Source organism: Desmodus rotundus, chromosome 13 (genome assembly GCF_022682495.2).
Source record: "Desmodus rotundus isolate HL8 chromosome 13, HLdesRot8A.1, whole genome shotgun sequence".
In the NCBI taxonomy this organism is placed as follows: domain Eukaryota; kingdom Metazoa; phylum Chordata; class Mammalia; order Chiroptera; family Phyllostomidae; genus Desmodus; species Desmodus rotundus.
Window position 1 is genome coordinate 76469139 of NC_071399.1, and position 17843 is coordinate 76486981.

A 17843-nucleotide genomic window follows, 5' to 3' on the forward strand; every position below is an offset into this window, starting at 1 on the left:
CCTTCATTCTCCTCATTTCTAGAACAAGTACAAAAAAGGCACCTACCTCACAGAGTTGTCAAGATAATTCATAACACAGTGAGTTATATAAGGCACTCAGACTAGCTCCGAAAAAGTAAGTGCTCTACAAGTTTTAAGCTATAATTTTTATCCACTGTGACCAGTAGCAGTTTCATTTCTAGGTTGGCTAGATCGATCAAGAATACAATATTAATAAATAAAATTCCATCTTAATTAAAAAAATCTGGATGACCTCATGGCAATGCATTAAACTTTAAAAGTATTAAATAAAACTAAATTATAGGATTTTCCTCTCTAAAACAATAGTTTAAATCACTTATTTCACAATACCCGAAGGCCTACTAAGTGTAAGAATTGTAACATTTTTTCCAGGTAATAATTAAACAAACAAAAACACCTACAGTTTGTTATTTAAATAATAACATTGTAAATTAATCATACTCTTTGGTCAGATTATGCGTTTAAATTACTCATGTCAAATAATTTCATAATTTCCCCTTTAATATATCCATGATCCCCAGCAACGATTATCAATATTGGTTTTGTGGTGCAGTAAGAAAGTACCGCAAAATGAGGAAGAAGATCTTCTCTATCACTCTCTGTAAATGCAGAAATCTCCAATGCCCTGGGACGGTGATCCACCACAGCATGACCAGGCACACCTCGACCTCGACCTCGACCTCGACCCCGACCCCTGCCTCGGCCATGAGCTGCACCTCGACTTCTTGAATGAATTCCTCTACCTCGACCAGATGAAAGAATCCCTCGTTTTGCAGCCTAGAAGAAATTAGACACACAGGTTAAACATCACAATTACTAACACAAGCCAACTGTTATACTTTGTCAGATAAGTCAGACTTTTATACAATATGACATCATATTCAAATAATGTCCTATAAAAGGATCTCATAATTTCAGTTGAGGTTTATACTTTCTAAAGTGAAAGCAATTTATGTAGTTGATGAATTTAGAAAGCAAAATAACATTAATTTAAGCAATGTTTTGAAATTATTAAATGTGCTTTCTTCTACTAAGTTCTTACTCTTAAATACATCAGGCATCACAAAAAGACCAGCAACTCTTGATTTCCAAATAATAGTGTCAAGTGTTACTTCTGAAATCAATTTAATACAAATATATAAAATACCTACATATACAATAAATGTATTTTCCCATTTGTGACTTTCGAAGTGTTTCTATTTGTTGCCCTGTTGACTTCAGTAGGTAGTTATCTCAAATTCATTATTTTGATCACTTACAGTAACATCATCATCCCAATGTTGCACAGTAATTTATATTCCGCCACATCACTCTATACGAATAGCACACCATTCTTTCATTCCACAAACATTTAATGAATACTTCCTGTGCACAAATCCTTACCCTCATGAAACTCAAATCCTAGACGGGTAAGACGACATTCAGCAACTCAGTTTATATTCTATAATTACATTAATGAAGTGACTCAAAAAATGAAGAACAGAACATTAAAGATCTGCACAGAACCTAAGATATGCAATAAGTAAACTACCAGAATGAAAGTTTCATGAGGATTTTCTCCCCTGGTTTTATTCTCTACTTTATCCCCAGCACATATAATAGTAGCTGGCAGACTGTATATACTTAATATTTGTTCAATGACTCAAAGAAAGAACAAAAAACAAGCAAGGCCAGGGTAAAAGGGAGGGGGGTGGTTACAGCATAAACAAAGGAACAAAGCTAAAAGGAACATAGTATTTCAAAGCATGAATAAAATCCAGTGAAGATGGACCACATGGGATGGAGAGATGAAGCTGGAGAACTAGACAGAGCCAGATCATGAATAACTTTAGGAACCACATTAAAGATTTTGAATTTTATCCCAAGAGCCATGAAAATCCATTAAAGCAGGGGTGTCAAACTCATTTTCACTGGGGGCCACATCAGCCTTGTAGTTGCCTTCAAAGGGCTGAAATAATTTTAGGACTGTATAAATGTAACAACTCCTTAACTGTTAAGGAATTGAAATCACACTCGGCCCCTTGAAGGCAACCGCGAGGCTTATGTGGCCCCTGGTAAAATGAGTTTGACACCCCTGAATTAAAACATTTAAAGCAGAGAAGTAGAGTGATGTACTAAAATCAGGGTTCAGAAAGTTATTCTGGCCAGAGTTTTAAGAGGAGAGTAGAAGGAAGCAGAGAACAAGCTGGGATACCAGTCTTTAGTCTCCTTCAATAACCCAGCTACTGAAGACAGCTGGTCTACAGTGGGGACAGAGAGGTAAACACGTTTAAGATATGTTTGGAATTAACGTGTATAAAACCTGGTAATTAACTGGACATGAATACCGAAGGAAAGGGAGGAATCAATGAAGACTCTCAGATTTTCGGTTTGGGTAATTGTGTAGATGCAGTTTACGGGCAAAATAAGCACAATTTTCAACATGTTGAGTCTGAGGATGTAAAACATTCAAGTGGAAATGTCAAGGAGGCACCACTGCCAAATCTCTGCCAGCGTAAATATTTCCACTTTTTCATCTTAAATCTTAACAGTAAATCTTAACATTAGCTAAAATAATCTAAAACCCAAATATATATAAACTTCAAAGGTCAAGGATTAATGTTAAGAATAGAACAGCATACACAAAAGTATACTCTGAAGAACAAAGTGCTCCCTGAAAAAGGGAGTCTGTGGAAAAGTAAGTTTGAGCAATACTAAATTTTTAATATGTATTTTTGGAGATTTACAAATTAAAAGCTTCTTAAAAGCCTGATAGCCAAAAGTCATGTTTAATATAACCTTTTCCAAATTTATTTGGCCTCAGAGCTTTTTCACTAATATCTGTTAACAAAAAAATGGAATTGGTGTGGTGAATGACCACACTCTGGGAAACACTACATTACTGCATATACTAATTGCAAACTAAAGTTTAGCCATTATAAAAAATGAAGAATAAAAAATTATTCAGTGTTGGGCTATATCATGATAAAGAACTAAAACACAGACAAGTAAAAATATTAGTAATACTATTATTTATTTACTAAAATTATGAGCCAAAACTAATTTTTAAATGATAATTTTTTTAAAATCCCAATACAAATATCAAATCTGCAGAATGGGGAAAACACAATTTCTATATTAACAAAAAAGAAATCTGTATTTTCCAAAACCTGTTACTTTGGGCAGGACACACAGGTAACCACATCAAACTTCCACAGAATGCAAAAATGTGCAGGTTTAGGGGCACCGTCTCACGGCTTTCTATGACTGTTAGATAAGACAGAGTTCTAAGACAAGTGCAGTGGCCGCTAACTGCTAAATCTTTAATACCTGGATGATTTGCACTGTGTCAGAAAAAGATGATCAAGTGGCTAGCAACTTTGTAAAAAATTACTATTCTCAGATTAAGCAAAAGTAATAATCTAAAATATTAAAATTAAATTGGAACATCAAACAATAAATATAGACAAGTACCAAATACGCTAATGACATTAATTTCCTTGTACTTAAATATAATTCTGATTTTTAAACATCATTTTGCTCAATGTTAAAAATTCTCATGTATATAAATCAATTTAACTTGATTTTTATATAATCATACGACTGTAAGAAAGTAGCTTATTTTCTCTTTTATAAACATCTACAGCACCATCTATAGGCAAAACTTAAGTAAGCATGTTCTTCAATATAGTTCTAATGATAGTTCTAATGATAGAAGATTGATCCTTATAGAACTTAATAAAATATGCTTATTTATGCATAGGATATCTATGAAAGAATAACTGAAAAGCCTTCAATAGGTTTTGGTCCAGGGAGAAGGACAAACAAAACCCAGAAAAGTAGCAAAATTCACTAGAAATGGAAGGACTCAGGTATATAGGTAGAACTGCTGCCATCCTTCATTATAAAACAGATTTTATTGGCTCTAAAAAATTTGTTAAATTCCGTCTTTCCTATATCAACTCCCAGTATGTATGCCAGAGACTGCCAAGAATTTTTGACTAGAATGATGGGCATGCGCTTTCAAATTACCCACCACAACTACATCTGCTCCTCTTTAGCACTCTGTGTAGCTATGATGAAACATACCTCCAGCTGTAATTCCGTATACTTTCTCCTAAGTTCAGTGACTTCTTCTCCAGCTTGCATCTTCTTATATAAATCCAGCTCTGTGTCAAGCAATTCTTTCTGCATCTATAAAATAGTAATTAATATTTTAGGCGACAATAATTAATAACCTACACTTATACAAAACTTTTTACAAAGAACTTTTACACATTACCACTTAATCTATATATTTCTTCTCTATCTCCTGGTCCTACCACCCTAGTCCAAGTCATCAATCACCTCTCGTCTACACTACTGCAACAGCTTCCTCACTTGATCCTACTTCCATTGATTTCCCTATAATTCATTTTCCATATAGAGGCCAGAAAGTTCTATGGACTGATACAAAGTAATTTTTAGGAAATAACCGGGGAAAAAAACAATACGCCAAGGTATTAACAAACAATATATAGTACACTTTTATGTAGGAAAGCATACATACATACATACATACACTAAAAAAGGGAAGAGTAGGGAACAATGTCAGGGATCAAAAGGGAAAGGTCATCTATATACTTATATGCCTTTTCATAGTTTAACTTTGGAATCATGTTCATGTTTTACATATTCAAAAAATAAAATTAAATCAGTAAGCCCTGGCTGGTGTGGCTCAGTGGACTGAGCTCCAACCTACGAACCAAAGGGTGGCCAGTTTAATTCCCAGTCATGGCACATGCCTGGGTTGCGGGCCAGGTCCCCAGTAGGGGGCACAGGAGAAGCAACCACACACTGATGTTTCTCTCCCTCTCTTTTCCCTCCCTTCTCCTCTAAAAATAAATAAAATCTTAAAAAAAAAATTATATCACTAAGAATGAGGAGGAGCCAAAACTGAATACATACAGAAATACACTCAACTTTATCAAAATATAATATAACCACACAAAAAGAAAAAGTAATCCTAGACCACAGTTCTGATTCTATACCATTAGTGGAATTTATTGTGAGGCTATGAAGACTACAAATAAATTCTAAATTTTATTTTAGTTAGTTGTTGGAAGTAGCAATTCTGAGACTATATGGAATATATTACCAGACTGCGCAAATGAGTACTGTATTGATGTTAGTGGAAACCAAACTGTCATTATAGGAATGGGCAGATAAAATAAGGAATAAGAGAAGGAAAGGAAGAACCCTATGGTGTTGGATGAGAATCAGAAATATCAATAGGTAATAATGACTTTATATTAGTATACACACACCAAGTGTAAACATGGTATATAACTCTGGCTTTTTTCTTAATCACTTATTACCATCTGAAATTAACTTGTTCACTTATTTGTTATCTAATGAATTTTCCCTTGGTTCAAAAAATACATTCTGTACAGTGCTGTCAGAATGTCAGTCTTCTGTTAATGTTTTATATCACAAATTCCTAATAAAATAAAGCTCAAACTCCTTAGACAAACATTCAAATACCTATATCATTTTTCCTTCAAGCTATCTTTTCAAGATTATCCATAACTATTCTAATTCTACCTGTAATCCACAGAATTCAAAAGATGAGTAATTTGCCTGTTTGTGTTTCCTTATTAATTAATGAAGGAAGAGGGGAACAGTAGCATACATTGGTCAGATTTTGAGCAAAGGGTATTATCTAAAAAAAAAAAAGAATCTTAAAACAATGTAATGTTTTGTTTTTTAAGTAGTAACATGAATAACAACACAAAATACCTGAGTCTTGGTTTTTATACTTTTTGGAAGACAGCGTCCGGGAGAAGTAGCTTTGACCTCATCTTTCAACTTGGTAATATTTTTTGTCAAAACCTCTAACGTTTTCATTATTTCTGCTTTATCTTCAGACTTCATTGCTTTGTTTTTCTCCAATTTTGAAATTAACATCTGACAATTTTTTTAAAAGAGAAAAAATATGATGCTTATTCTTATTAATCCAAACAGCCAACTAAATATAAAAATAAACATATACTACATTTAGTTTATATATTATATTCATAACAAAGATTACAACTACTAAAATAGCAGATTGGTGATGCTACCTATCTCTATTCAATCCTTAATCTTGTCTTACTTCCTAAAAACTATAGTATTACTATCTGAATATAAGAAACTCAATACAGTCCCTGAAGAGTTATCAATATGAAATAGTGCTGATAATTTTATTTTCTTTTTGTCTTAAATTTCTATTTATTGATTTTTTAGAGAAGAAGGAAGAGAGAGAGAAACACTGATTGTTATTCCACTTATTTATGTTTTCATTCATTCATTGGTTGATTCTTACATGTGTCATCACTAGGGATTGAACCTGCAACCCTGGCATATGGGGATGACACTCTAATCAACTGAGTTAACTGCCAGGGCTGGACAATTTCTAATCTACTGGTGATTATTACGCCTCCAAGTACTTCCACTCCAAATGGAAACTGTAACCCAGAATGAATTACAGGAAAAGTTTTGCTTTCCTTCCATATAAATAAGGTATTAGGAATATGGGATGTGTAATTACTTTACTTGTCACAGGGCAACAGTACCTGGCTAGCTTAGGAATGATATTCCCACCATGGAGAGGGAACAAGAAGATAAAGAGTATTATGGGGTAGAAGATACCATACAATACCATATGTTCTCTGAGTCGAGATGGCTTCAGGTTTGGGTGTAAAGCACTGTAATTTGTCTTTTCAAGCATATCAAAATTTAAATTATAAAAGACATCCATTTTAAACCATAATGTAAAGTTTCTGTATTTTCTTCAGTATTTTGAAATGTCATTTCCTTTATTACCAGACTTGATCAAGAACTTATACTAAGTTAAGGTCATAAACTAGAGCAACACTGTAAAAAAGAAATACTGCAAGCCACCTGAGTAATTTTTAACTTTTTAGGAGTCACTTTAAAAAGATAAAAAGATACAGCAAATTAATTTAAGAAATAATGTATTCTATTTAACCAAAGATATTGTGTTCCAATTCAACAAAAATAGAGATGTTTTATTTTTTTTCTTCATACTACATTTCTGAAATCTGGCATGTACTTTATACTTACAGCACATCTCAACTTGGACTAGATGTATTTCAAGTAAATAATAGTCAGATGTGGCTGTTAGCTACTGTATTGGGCAATATAGGACTAGAGGATCACAAACCAGTTAAAGAAAGGTACATATCTCAATATTGAGAAAGAGGCTCCACATCAGTGTCTGTTGAACAAAGTACTTTGCAGCAACATGCCTGGATAAACATTCCTTACCTTCATTTCAAATCTGATAACCATAGTTCCATTAAACTACTAAAATTCCCAGTCTACTGTTTAATGTATGCTCTTTATCCCCCACATACTAGCAATTGATAATATACTTAATCATTTCATAATATTTCAGTTTTACCATTATCAATTACAGTAAATATGTTTTTCAGGAATATGTATACAGTGTAAGATTAAATTAACTCAATGTTATAACATTTATAAATATATTTTGCCAAATCCAGCCTTAATATTTTACCTTCTGTGTTTCAATGTGCTTTTCTAAAATTTCTTGTTTCCTTTTCCTCACATCCTGCTGAAGCTTCAGTGCTTCCTAGAGAAAGGGATTAAAAATATCATTAGACTATTTACCATTTATTTTTCCAATGAACAAAATGATTCAAGAGGACAAAAACGGTTTTAACTGTAGAAGCTTGGCAACGAAAATTAAATGCAAAGTTTTCCTATTTAAAGATTAAATATATATGCAAGTTTTGAAAAGTCAGGACAACGTATTGTTTCAAGAAAAAAAAATTTAACATTTACTGCTACATTACGGAACACAAACTTCAGTGGCAGCTGACATACTCCTTTCAGTCTATTATAACCATTGACAAAACACATACATGCACAAAAGCTTTCCTACATGCAAGTTTTGTACAAAAGCAGCTGTACTTACCTGTTTTTTTTTCTGTGCTTCATTATTATCAACTGCAGAGGGGGAAACAAGTAAGGTTTTTTGTGCAGCCTTCAAAGCAGCTGGATTATACACCGTTTTTGTTAGGCCAGTAGATGTAGATAACACCTACCAATACAAATTCAATTTTGTAAAAAATGTATCAAGCATCCATGATTTCCTAAGTTCTGTTTCCTTATAAAACAATGTTAAAGCAGTTCTGTAAAAATTTAGCACACTAAACTAAATGTATTATATACATATAATTAAATCATTTCTTGATTTGAAAAGAAGGGTATGAATGATGGAGAAGCTGTGACATAAAAAATTTTAAATTAATATACCTACAGGAAAAGAGCTTCACAAAAAACAGACATACAAAAACTTCACAAAAAAGTCATTCCTATACCGCTGAGGAAATATTAGTTGCTGAAACATGTGCTAGTATTTCTAGTAACTAAAGAAAAGCTGTATCTAAGAGCATGGCACAGCAGAAAACTGAATGCTGGCCCTCAAACAATGTGTAGCTGTTTGTCCCTCATGGTACTTTGTAATTTACAGCGCAGAAATTAAGTTTGCTGCTTTCTTTTCCATTCCTTTGCTAGTACTGCTCCTTCTGCTTCAAGTGACCTTATTCCCTTAAGCCCAGCTCAGGTTCAACACGACTAATCGAGACGTCCACAAAATCCTAGTCATTTATTTCTTCTACCTAGGTCCTTCTATGAAAATTCATTCCTACAGCTATTAAGATATTTACTAAATATGACCTGATGATATAGTTTCTCTCCCTGTCTACCCAGTAAGTGCCTTGAAACAAAAACTATGTCTTTCTCCTCTTTGCATTTCTTCCACGACCTAATCCTTGCTACTAATTAATTATGAGACCCTGAGTAAGTTCAAGTACCTTTTTGGGCCTCGGTTTGTTTATCTATAAAATGAGAGAAAATTCAACTTGATGATGTATAATTTCCTTAACAAATGCATAAGGGTTTCTTGGCTTTATTCCTTACTATATATTCAGTGCCTAGAACAGTGCCAGGGCACACTGTAAATATTCAATAAACCAAACTGAATATTCACTAAATATTTAAATATTCACTAAATCAAACTGAAATGATGATAGATCAGAATGGACAACCTTTTCTACATAGGGTTCAAATAAGTACCATATTTTGTCAGGTATGATGGGCACCCACATTTTTAGTGCTAATTCCCATGTACAATGCTCATCCTAATTTTTCCCTCAAAAATTTGGGCAAAAAAGAATGCATTATACACAGCAAAATATGGTATATGGGTTCCTTTTTAATCTGTAAAAGCGAAATATTTTGAGTTCCATGGGGGGCGGGGGAGGGCAGTTGGTTACTGGTTCTTAGAAAAGAATACAGGAATCCCTTCATGGAGATCTATTTTGAATACTACAAAAACAAAACATGAAATCATATATATATGAAGAATGTAACTTCCCAGAGGAAAAAACATAGCTTCCAAAGTCTGAAGGAATTCATGACCAGAAAGAGGTTTTATTAAAAACTATATAAATAGAAGAGTATCAATGAGGAAAAAGAGCTCTACCTTCTAGCCACTAAAATGTAAATATTTGGGTACCAGACAAGCAGCAATCTGGACTCTACACTGTAATCTTTTATCATGAAATTAGATTGGGGAACATCACTAATTAACTAAAGTTTAGTTAACTCTTCACTATTCCAGCACACTAGCTTCTAAATAAAATAGATCAAGAACACTAGTATTCAAGAACACTAGCTTCTAAATAAAATAAAATCCCAGAATACTATATTTATACTTGTTCTACACAGCACAAATGATGTTTAAAAATAAAAGTTCTTTGTAATATTTGATGTGTATCAAAATTTCACTGCTAATTTTCTGCAATGAATGAAAACTAACAGCCAGGTATCACTAATATATAAAATGGTTTATTCATAAAACACAGAATAAACAGATTTATCTAGTTTGTAGTCAAACTTCAGTCACCATTCTTTGTAATTCTAGAGAAAAATTTCTCCCATGCTACCTCACCACACACTGTACACTGCCAAACTGTGCAATTATATAAAGGATGAGACAATAACTTTAAAGGGAGAAACACAAGATAATCTGCTGAAAACAGAGTTGGAGTGTTTGTTTCATAAACACTTCATGAGAGTTCCGTAACAAGTTGAAAGTTGTAACCAAAAAATATTTCTGTACTCAAATCAGTTGGGAACAATAAATATCATAAGCTTATCTTCTAGTTTCAAAATGTATTTTATCCAAAAAGCTGTGAGAAAGCCAGAAGTAAATAAATTATTTCTTTGATTAAACATTTCTCCAATTTCAGTGAGTAGGGAATGCTCCTTTTCAAAGCTATTTTATTAACATCAGATATTAGACTAATGAGAGCTTTTCAAATTGAATAAATGTATTTGACAAGAATGAGAAGACTCCTTTATTCCTAGAAACATCCCACTCCCTTATTTTATCCAGGAACTTCCATTTGTAAAAATAGAACATCAGCTAACATATTTCATTGAGCTTAAGACATCACTAATTTTGAAACACATTATCCTTTTATATTTCCCACTAAAGAATAAAAAAGTTGCCAATTACAACCATGAACACCAATGATTAAAATGGAGCCCAATTTCAGAGGTGTAAAGTGTGAATGTCTTAAAACAATGAAATATATGACTGCAAATATTACCCACAGTTAGAATCTATTTGATTCCAGAGTTTAGACAGTAAGAGTTTGGCTAGCAAAAATATCTGTATATTCAAAAGAAGAAGTCAGAGTTGTGATAAAAGAGAAACCTGTTAAAAATGAAGCCAGTGGAGGGAAGTAACAAGCTCAACAGAAAAGATGCTACAGTGAAGAACACAGTCAAAGTACAGGCAGTGGACTTTGCAAACTACCACACCTTCTCTATTTTCCTAACAGGTTTCTGTATGTGCTGTATTTTTACATATTGACCTTATTTACACTGACCTTATTTCATTCACTTATTAATTCCAACTGTTTGTGAATTTTTATATTTTCTATATATACAATCATGTCATCTGTGAGTAAATACAGTTTTATTTCTTCCCTTCCAATCTTTATGTTACTTACTTCATTTTCTTGCCTTATAGTACTGATGAGGCCCTCCCTATACTACTGAAAAAAGTGAGAGTTGATATCCTTTCTTGTTCCTGATCTCAGAAGGAAACATTCAATATTCCATCATTGAGTATGTTAGCTGTAGGGTTTTTCTGCATATATATTTTGCCAAATTAAGCAAGTTTCTTTCCATTCCTAGTTTTCAAAATGGTTAATGTGATGCTGTTATGAATATTTTTTTGTTCTACTGAGATAATCGTATGGGGTTCTTCCCTTCCATCCTCCACCCCAACTTTATTCTGCTAATGGAGTGAATGATAATGATTTCCAAATATTAAATCAACCTTGCATTTCTGAAATAAATCCTACCTGGTCAGGATGTATTATTACTTTTTTCATATCACTGGACTTCTGCTAATATCTTGTCTAGGATTTTTCCGCCCATGGTTCATGAGACATTGGCTTATAATTTTCCTTTCTTGTTATAGATTTTTCAGGTTTGGTATCAAAGGTATATGGAATTATTAAGATTGGCTAAAAAGTATCATATGCTTTGTTTTTAAAATATACATCACTAAAATTACTACAAAAGAAGGTATTCGAAATAAAGTAATCCAAGTATCACCTTTTAATGAGCAATGCCCAAGTTTGAATCAAATACAAAAGAAACACAGTTATGATGCTTCATAGTCACACTCACAGTAAGTTAGCTGTAACAGATTTCTAGAGCAGAAGTGCCTTGTTTAAATGCCATGAAAATTCAGTATCTGAGGAGTTACATGTAGGAAGTTTATTAATATAAATTACTATATGGTCAATTTTTATATTAAGTAAATAATCATCTTTTCAATAAATCTGAATGTTCATTTATGATAGTCTCTTTCAGTAACATATACATGTGTTTTCTATAGCAAAACCTAACCAATTAGAAATTCTAGTGAGAATAACATGATTTAAAGTTAAATCTGTAAAATATTTTCAGGGATTAACAGTTTTATTTTTCTCAATAGTACTAAGAAGCTTAAGAGACACAAAGGAATTAAAGATCTTGCAGAGAAATATTTTAATGTCAAAGAAAAATGTGTAGTCAGTAATCAATTTTTGCTATAAGTAGGAAATAGCTTAGTTCCCAGAAAATTCTGTATAGTAAATAATTTTAAAAACCATATTTCTTTGAAGGAAAAATAATCTTGATAGCAATTTTGATTGAGTAATCCAGGTAGTAATCCTGACAGAGGCCAATATATTTAAAAAAATAAAAATTAGTCAATAACAGTTATTAAAAAACTCACAAATTTTCTTAATCTTCCTTCCTATTTAAGGTAGCAAAATTACACAAGTACAAATTTAAAAAACAAAGGTTTACTTAAATGACTGCATTTAAAGTTAGGGAAACGGAGTGAGTAAGGCTTGCTCAGAATCACACAGAATGTCAGCTACTAAATCAACAGCATTAAGTTTCTATACGGCATGCAATGTTCCTTCAGTTTTACCACACAATTTCCCTTTTAAAAGTGCCATGGTACAGATGTTAGTATATCATCATGCAAGAAAAAACAAAACAACAATAAAAACAAACAAAAAGATGTATTTCCAGATAACAAAAAAATACTGCGAATAAACAATATCCTGCACTATATGTCTGATATACCTAAAACTGGTAATAAGAACATTAAATATTCAAGTGATCAGCTTGCTTGTCAGAATTTAGATGGGTTTTAAGGAGATAAAGTAGACAATCTAAATCTTTTTAAGAAAATTAACCCGGATGGTATATGCAGCAAATGCCTTTATTCTTCATAAATCTCCCTAGAGTAAGCAGAAGCACTCAAAACATCATTTGACTTCACTCAATATCAATTTCATAGCTATTATAATATCTTTAATATTTAGCTGTATCAATTGGTTTTAAGTTTCTCCTCTCTTAGCCCTCTCACAAAAATGGAAACTTAAAATTTTTTTCAAAATCGCTGCGGGGTATACTCAATGTTATTTACAATACATTTGTGTATTTATTTTCTTTAAGAATGACAGAAGATACTGGGTAGATACTAGTTTTGAGACTCTTCCCTGCCCTCAATAATTTTTTTTTTAAAGTAGCAATATCTGATGATGGAGAACATTCTTCTATTCTTCCTAAGACTTTTCTGAATAATTAACCTCTAAGGATTCTGCAGCAAAAATCACTATGGAGTGGCAAGAAACAGCACCAAAAATAAGCAAAAATAAAATGCTATTCTTTAAACAGGTTCACTGAAGATTACTGAAAGTTATATATTTGTAAATAATTGCTTTCCTGAACAGATTCTTTACAGTATTTACAAAAATTTTTTTCATAAACAGCTCACTGCCATTAGTGATTTTTCACAAATTTAGTTTTAACTATATTAGTATATTATGCTATCGATTCCAGGCTTCTACCCTTTTTATCCTAAAACCATATAAATCATGCTTTAAGAAAAAATGAAAGTAATGTAAACCTAATCAAAGTAAATATTTACATATTGCTAAATTTATTAGCACAGACTAAGGGACACAAATTTAGAGAAAAGGGGGACATCATGTGGAAAAATCTGGAGGTTTCACAGAACAGGTTAGAGAGTCTGCAATCTTTAAAAGAATGACTAGAATTCAGTTAAGCACAGGAAAATGCATTCCAAGAAAATCATCACCAAAAACAATAAAAAAAGAGACAAGAAATAGCAAGATAAAATGAGCAGAAAAAAAGACTCCTTAGAGAAAAAAGGACTAAAGTAGAGGTAACAGAACCAGAATAACTGAGGTATGATGAGCTGTCAACCAAGCTAAGTCCTTTAGCTGCGAAATGAAGATTTCTGTAAGGAACTCACATTAAAATGAGTCTGAGAGCAGGATGGCGGCAGTGAACACTAGAGGAGGGGCTGGCAGCTACGATACTGTATCTAGAGGCCCGCGGGACCTGAAGGTGATAGAGATGTGGACTACAAACACAAGCAAATGACTCAGAAGGCTTTTAGATTATACAAATTGGAAAATGGTAGTATCACTTCCAAAGGTGAGGGCTATAAGAAATTAATTTATGTGGGAAGTAATGAATCATTCTTAGGCTTATTATGACTGAAGTAATGCTGAGGTGCCCAAGAGGGAAATCTAATTTATAGAAGGAGACTGTTTTTACATAGTAAATAAGGAAAACAATATACTAAAGAATCAGTGAAGAGAGCATGTGTTCTATTTACCTATGAAGTCAATTTCCTATGTAATCTTCATAATGGAAAGAGCCGTGGACCAAAAATAGGAAACCCAGATTCTAGTCCTAGCTCAGTAACTCAGGTGTATAGGCCAATCAAAAACTATTTGGGCCTTAACCTCCTACCCCTGCAGAGGTTGTGGTCAAAAAACTTACAGCGTAGGTCAAGTTCATTTGTATCGCTCAGATCAGCCTCGACCTCTGCAGGGTTAAAGTGAGCACATAAAAATCGCAAAGATTACCTAATTCTCATATTCTGTGACTCCATATACCTCAAATAGGACTAAAGATCAGGGCATTTACTCATACCTAAACAGGAAAAAAAACAACCCACATCTACACAGAACCATAAGATAGGCCCATAAATGGTCTTAATTTAATCAGTATTTGCCCCTTCATTAAAAAAAGACTAAATGTACTGTCAGGCTGTACATAATAGTTGTTAATAATAAATAAAAATCTTACATTTACATCATCTTTTCCAATTTACAAACTACTTTTAGCAGTCCATCGCCTTAACCACTCAGTCTCCTCGTCCACTCACAAAATACTTTTAAATAATTTTATTTAATCCTTACAAAACTCCATGAGCAAGACAAATCTTACCATCACCATTTGATGAAAAAAAGGTTCATAAAGATTAACAGCACTGCCCAATGTCATGCAGTTAGTAAGTAAAGAGCCAAAGCTCAAACTCCAGTAAAATCCCTAGCTCATGGCCCTTTCTATCAGCTGCCAGAGTCTTCAAATTAAAATGTAAAATATCTCTAAAGAAAATACAGTAAATACAAAAAAAAGAGAGAAAGAATGGAGCACATGGAAACTATAGTGAGCTGCAAGTATTAAAATGCTAATGCAAAAAGTAAAAAAAAGGTAGGCAAATATTTTTCTTTTTCAGCAAAGAAGGTAGGAAAGCAAAAAGGTAGGAATAAGAGATATAGATACTACTAAGAAGCAAAAGTTTGGATCTATGAAAAAATTAAAAAAATAAGATGCCACCTGAAAACATTTATGAAGCCAAGACAAACACATCATGCTTCTTCTTACCTTTTCAGTTGCTGAAACAGATGGCTTTGATACAAAACCCAACCTGTCCTTCACAGATAATTTAGTTACATTCTAAAAAAATTGAAATGGAAATATTCAGTGTTTCCCCAAACATATATAAGTCTGTTGGGATTTTGAACATTCTGATTCTACTAACATATACTGACTATAAGTATACAGATGTTAATCACAAAACCTGAGTCTTTTTCAAAGACAGAAACAGAAAGAAAATGTGTATGGAAAAAGCAAACAGTATGCAATATTACTCAATCATGAAAAACTATGATATAAAATCAGATGTTTGAACCCGGTAGTTGCTAAAGTCCCCTCCACTGATACAGAATCCATAAATTCTTAGAATCCTATGTTGACAGACAAAGTTTGAACACTGTAATATTAGATTTGAGTAAATAAAGGATGTGCCTACTTCTTGAGCTTAAAAATAAAGGCCATTGTTTCCTAAAATATGTTTGCTTTATAACCAAATATACTACATTTGCTGATGATTTGGAATAGGATTAGTTTTTTTTTTTTAAATAACTAATAATTTACCAATTTACATTCTGCATTTTTAATAGAATGTGAATACATTACTTTTCAGGAATTATTCAGGAAGACTATTTTAATAAGGTGGCATTCATTAGCTAAATAGGATAGTATATCCTAACTATTTTATACAGCAAATGCTGAAACCTCTGGAGACAAAGGAAACCTAAGTTTCAGAGACGGAGGGTGTAGAAATAAGAAACTGCCACTCAAGTATGGAAGGGAGTGGGAAGGGAATGACATATGGAGAAGAAAATCCGAGAGTCAGGAATAAGTGATGCGAAGTCCTGACAGAGCTGCATAAGTAACTTGAGTCAGTGTAATATTAAGCATGCTAAAACCTGATGGTTTAAGCCTTCCTGTCCCAAAAGCTTTGAGTTTAGGCTACTGCATAATTGTCTCTGGAAAAGAATTCTAGCTAAGTAAAAGATGGTGGGAAAAATAAGATTTAATGTACTAAACTTCACTTTTCAGGCAGATTTGCTGGAAAATATCTCTTCCACAAAGTGAAAAAGAGTTCTGTCTTATAAATAAGTTTTAAGTAGAGAATAATTAAAGATTCAGATACTACAGAAAAGATAGAATGTGAAAATGTTATAATAGTAACAAAAATATTTAAAGATGAAGTTCAAATATGTAGACTATATTTCTGTATAAAATATATACAGAAATTAACTACAAAATATACACAAAAATTAACTACAATTTGAATCACCAAGGGAAAATAGTTTACTGAGAACTTACTATGTGACAGACACAACAGTAAGACTTCTAATTTACCTGAGGAAGATCTGAACTGGCACCCTGGGCTTCTGCTGGTTCAACAGTACTCGAGGGTACTGGACCCAACCGTTCTTTGACGGACTGCTTCACAACAGGCAAAATGGGCTGCTGGACTAAAGGCTGCATTACCTCAGAACGAGAAAAAAAGGTTAAATAAGCTAATTAGCTCATGAGCATGGAAAGTTACCTTTCTTATTTTTTTACTAAACTGCCCATGCAAAGGGCGTCTTAAAGTGCAGCTTGTAGTCAAAACTTAGCCACCTTCCAAATTTCTTCATATGTTTTTCTTTGCATTAAGAACTTACAGAGTAAAAGATTAAAATCTACACTACACTTTTTTATTCTTTTTAATAAACAGGGAAAAATTAAAGAAACAGACTGCTGTAAGACACCTCTACAAGCAATTAATCTAACATTACATACTGACTGATTTACTGATTAAAAGAGAGAGACGGAGAGAAACATTTCCAAGATAAACCATAGTCTGACTTCGTGAAATATGTAAAGCTACCATGTTTGTACTGTCTCCTATCTACCCGGGACTTTTCTATATGCTTTACATATATCACCTTATAATTTTCTAAACTACAAAGTAACTTCAAAATAAAATGAAAGAAGAGGTTAGAGAAATTAAGTGACTTCCTCAAGTCTACACACTTAACAGTGGTAAGAGGCAGGATCTAGCTCAAAAGTCTACCTGACTGCAACGCCTCTGCTCTTAAATATTATGTTTTCTAAGAAGAGCATTTAATTCACACAAATTTCTCTCTTACCTTTGGAGAAGTCGTTTGTAACTGCTGGGTGCTTCCTTCTCTGTGCCAATAAACCTTAATAAAGCGATTGTTTAGCACTGCTTCTGTACTTGATATTGCTTTCTTTGCTTCTTCGTAAGTTGCAAATTGGATAAGGGCACCTTCAGGATCACCATTATAGGCAACCTAAGATTTCAAATATTAAAAACAGTGGATTTCCAAATGAATCTGTTGCTTCATAACAGTAAAATTTCTCAACAAGTGAAATACTGCTTCTTCTAAGTAAGATTCTACCTTTACATTTCCTTAAATCTAGATTGTTACCATAGCCTACTTTCACTCCAGAAGAAACGGTAACTGAAGACTGTCCAGCACAGTGGAACAACAGCCTCCTCTACGTGACAATTA

The 17843-nt window shown here is 33.0% G+C and overlaps 1 protein-coding gene across 12 annotated transcripts in view; it reads right to left on the reverse strand.

Annotated features, from left to right (window-relative positions):
* Positions 1 to 17843, reverse strand: part of RBM26 (RNA binding motif protein 26) — an 81055-nt gene that overhangs the window by 22455 nt on the left and 40757 nt on the right. For 5 of the 12 annotated variants that reach the window (XM_045201553.3, XM_024568878.3, XM_024568824.4 and 2 more), the window contains exons 12-19: positions 17457 to 17621; positions 16681 to 16812; positions 15355 to 15426; positions 7982 to 8107; positions 7562 to 7636; positions 5779 to 5946; positions 4090 to 4194; positions 586 to 798 (exon numbers count right to left, since the gene is read on the reverse strand). In XM_045201553.3, the coding sequence (XP_045057488.1) occupies positions 586 to 798; positions 4090 to 4194; positions 5779 to 5946; positions 7562 to 7636; positions 7982 to 8107; positions 15355 to 15426; positions 16681 to 16812; positions 17457 to 17621 (1056 nt within the window). The remainder of the gene's footprint in view (positions 1 to 585; positions 799 to 4089; positions 4195 to 5778; positions 5947 to 7561; positions 7637 to 7981; positions 8108 to 15354; positions 15427 to 16680; positions 16813 to 17456; positions 17622 to 17843) is intronic. The other 7 variants (XM_024568910.3, XM_024568894.4, XM_024568902.3 and 4 more) reach the window with 3 other exon arrangements.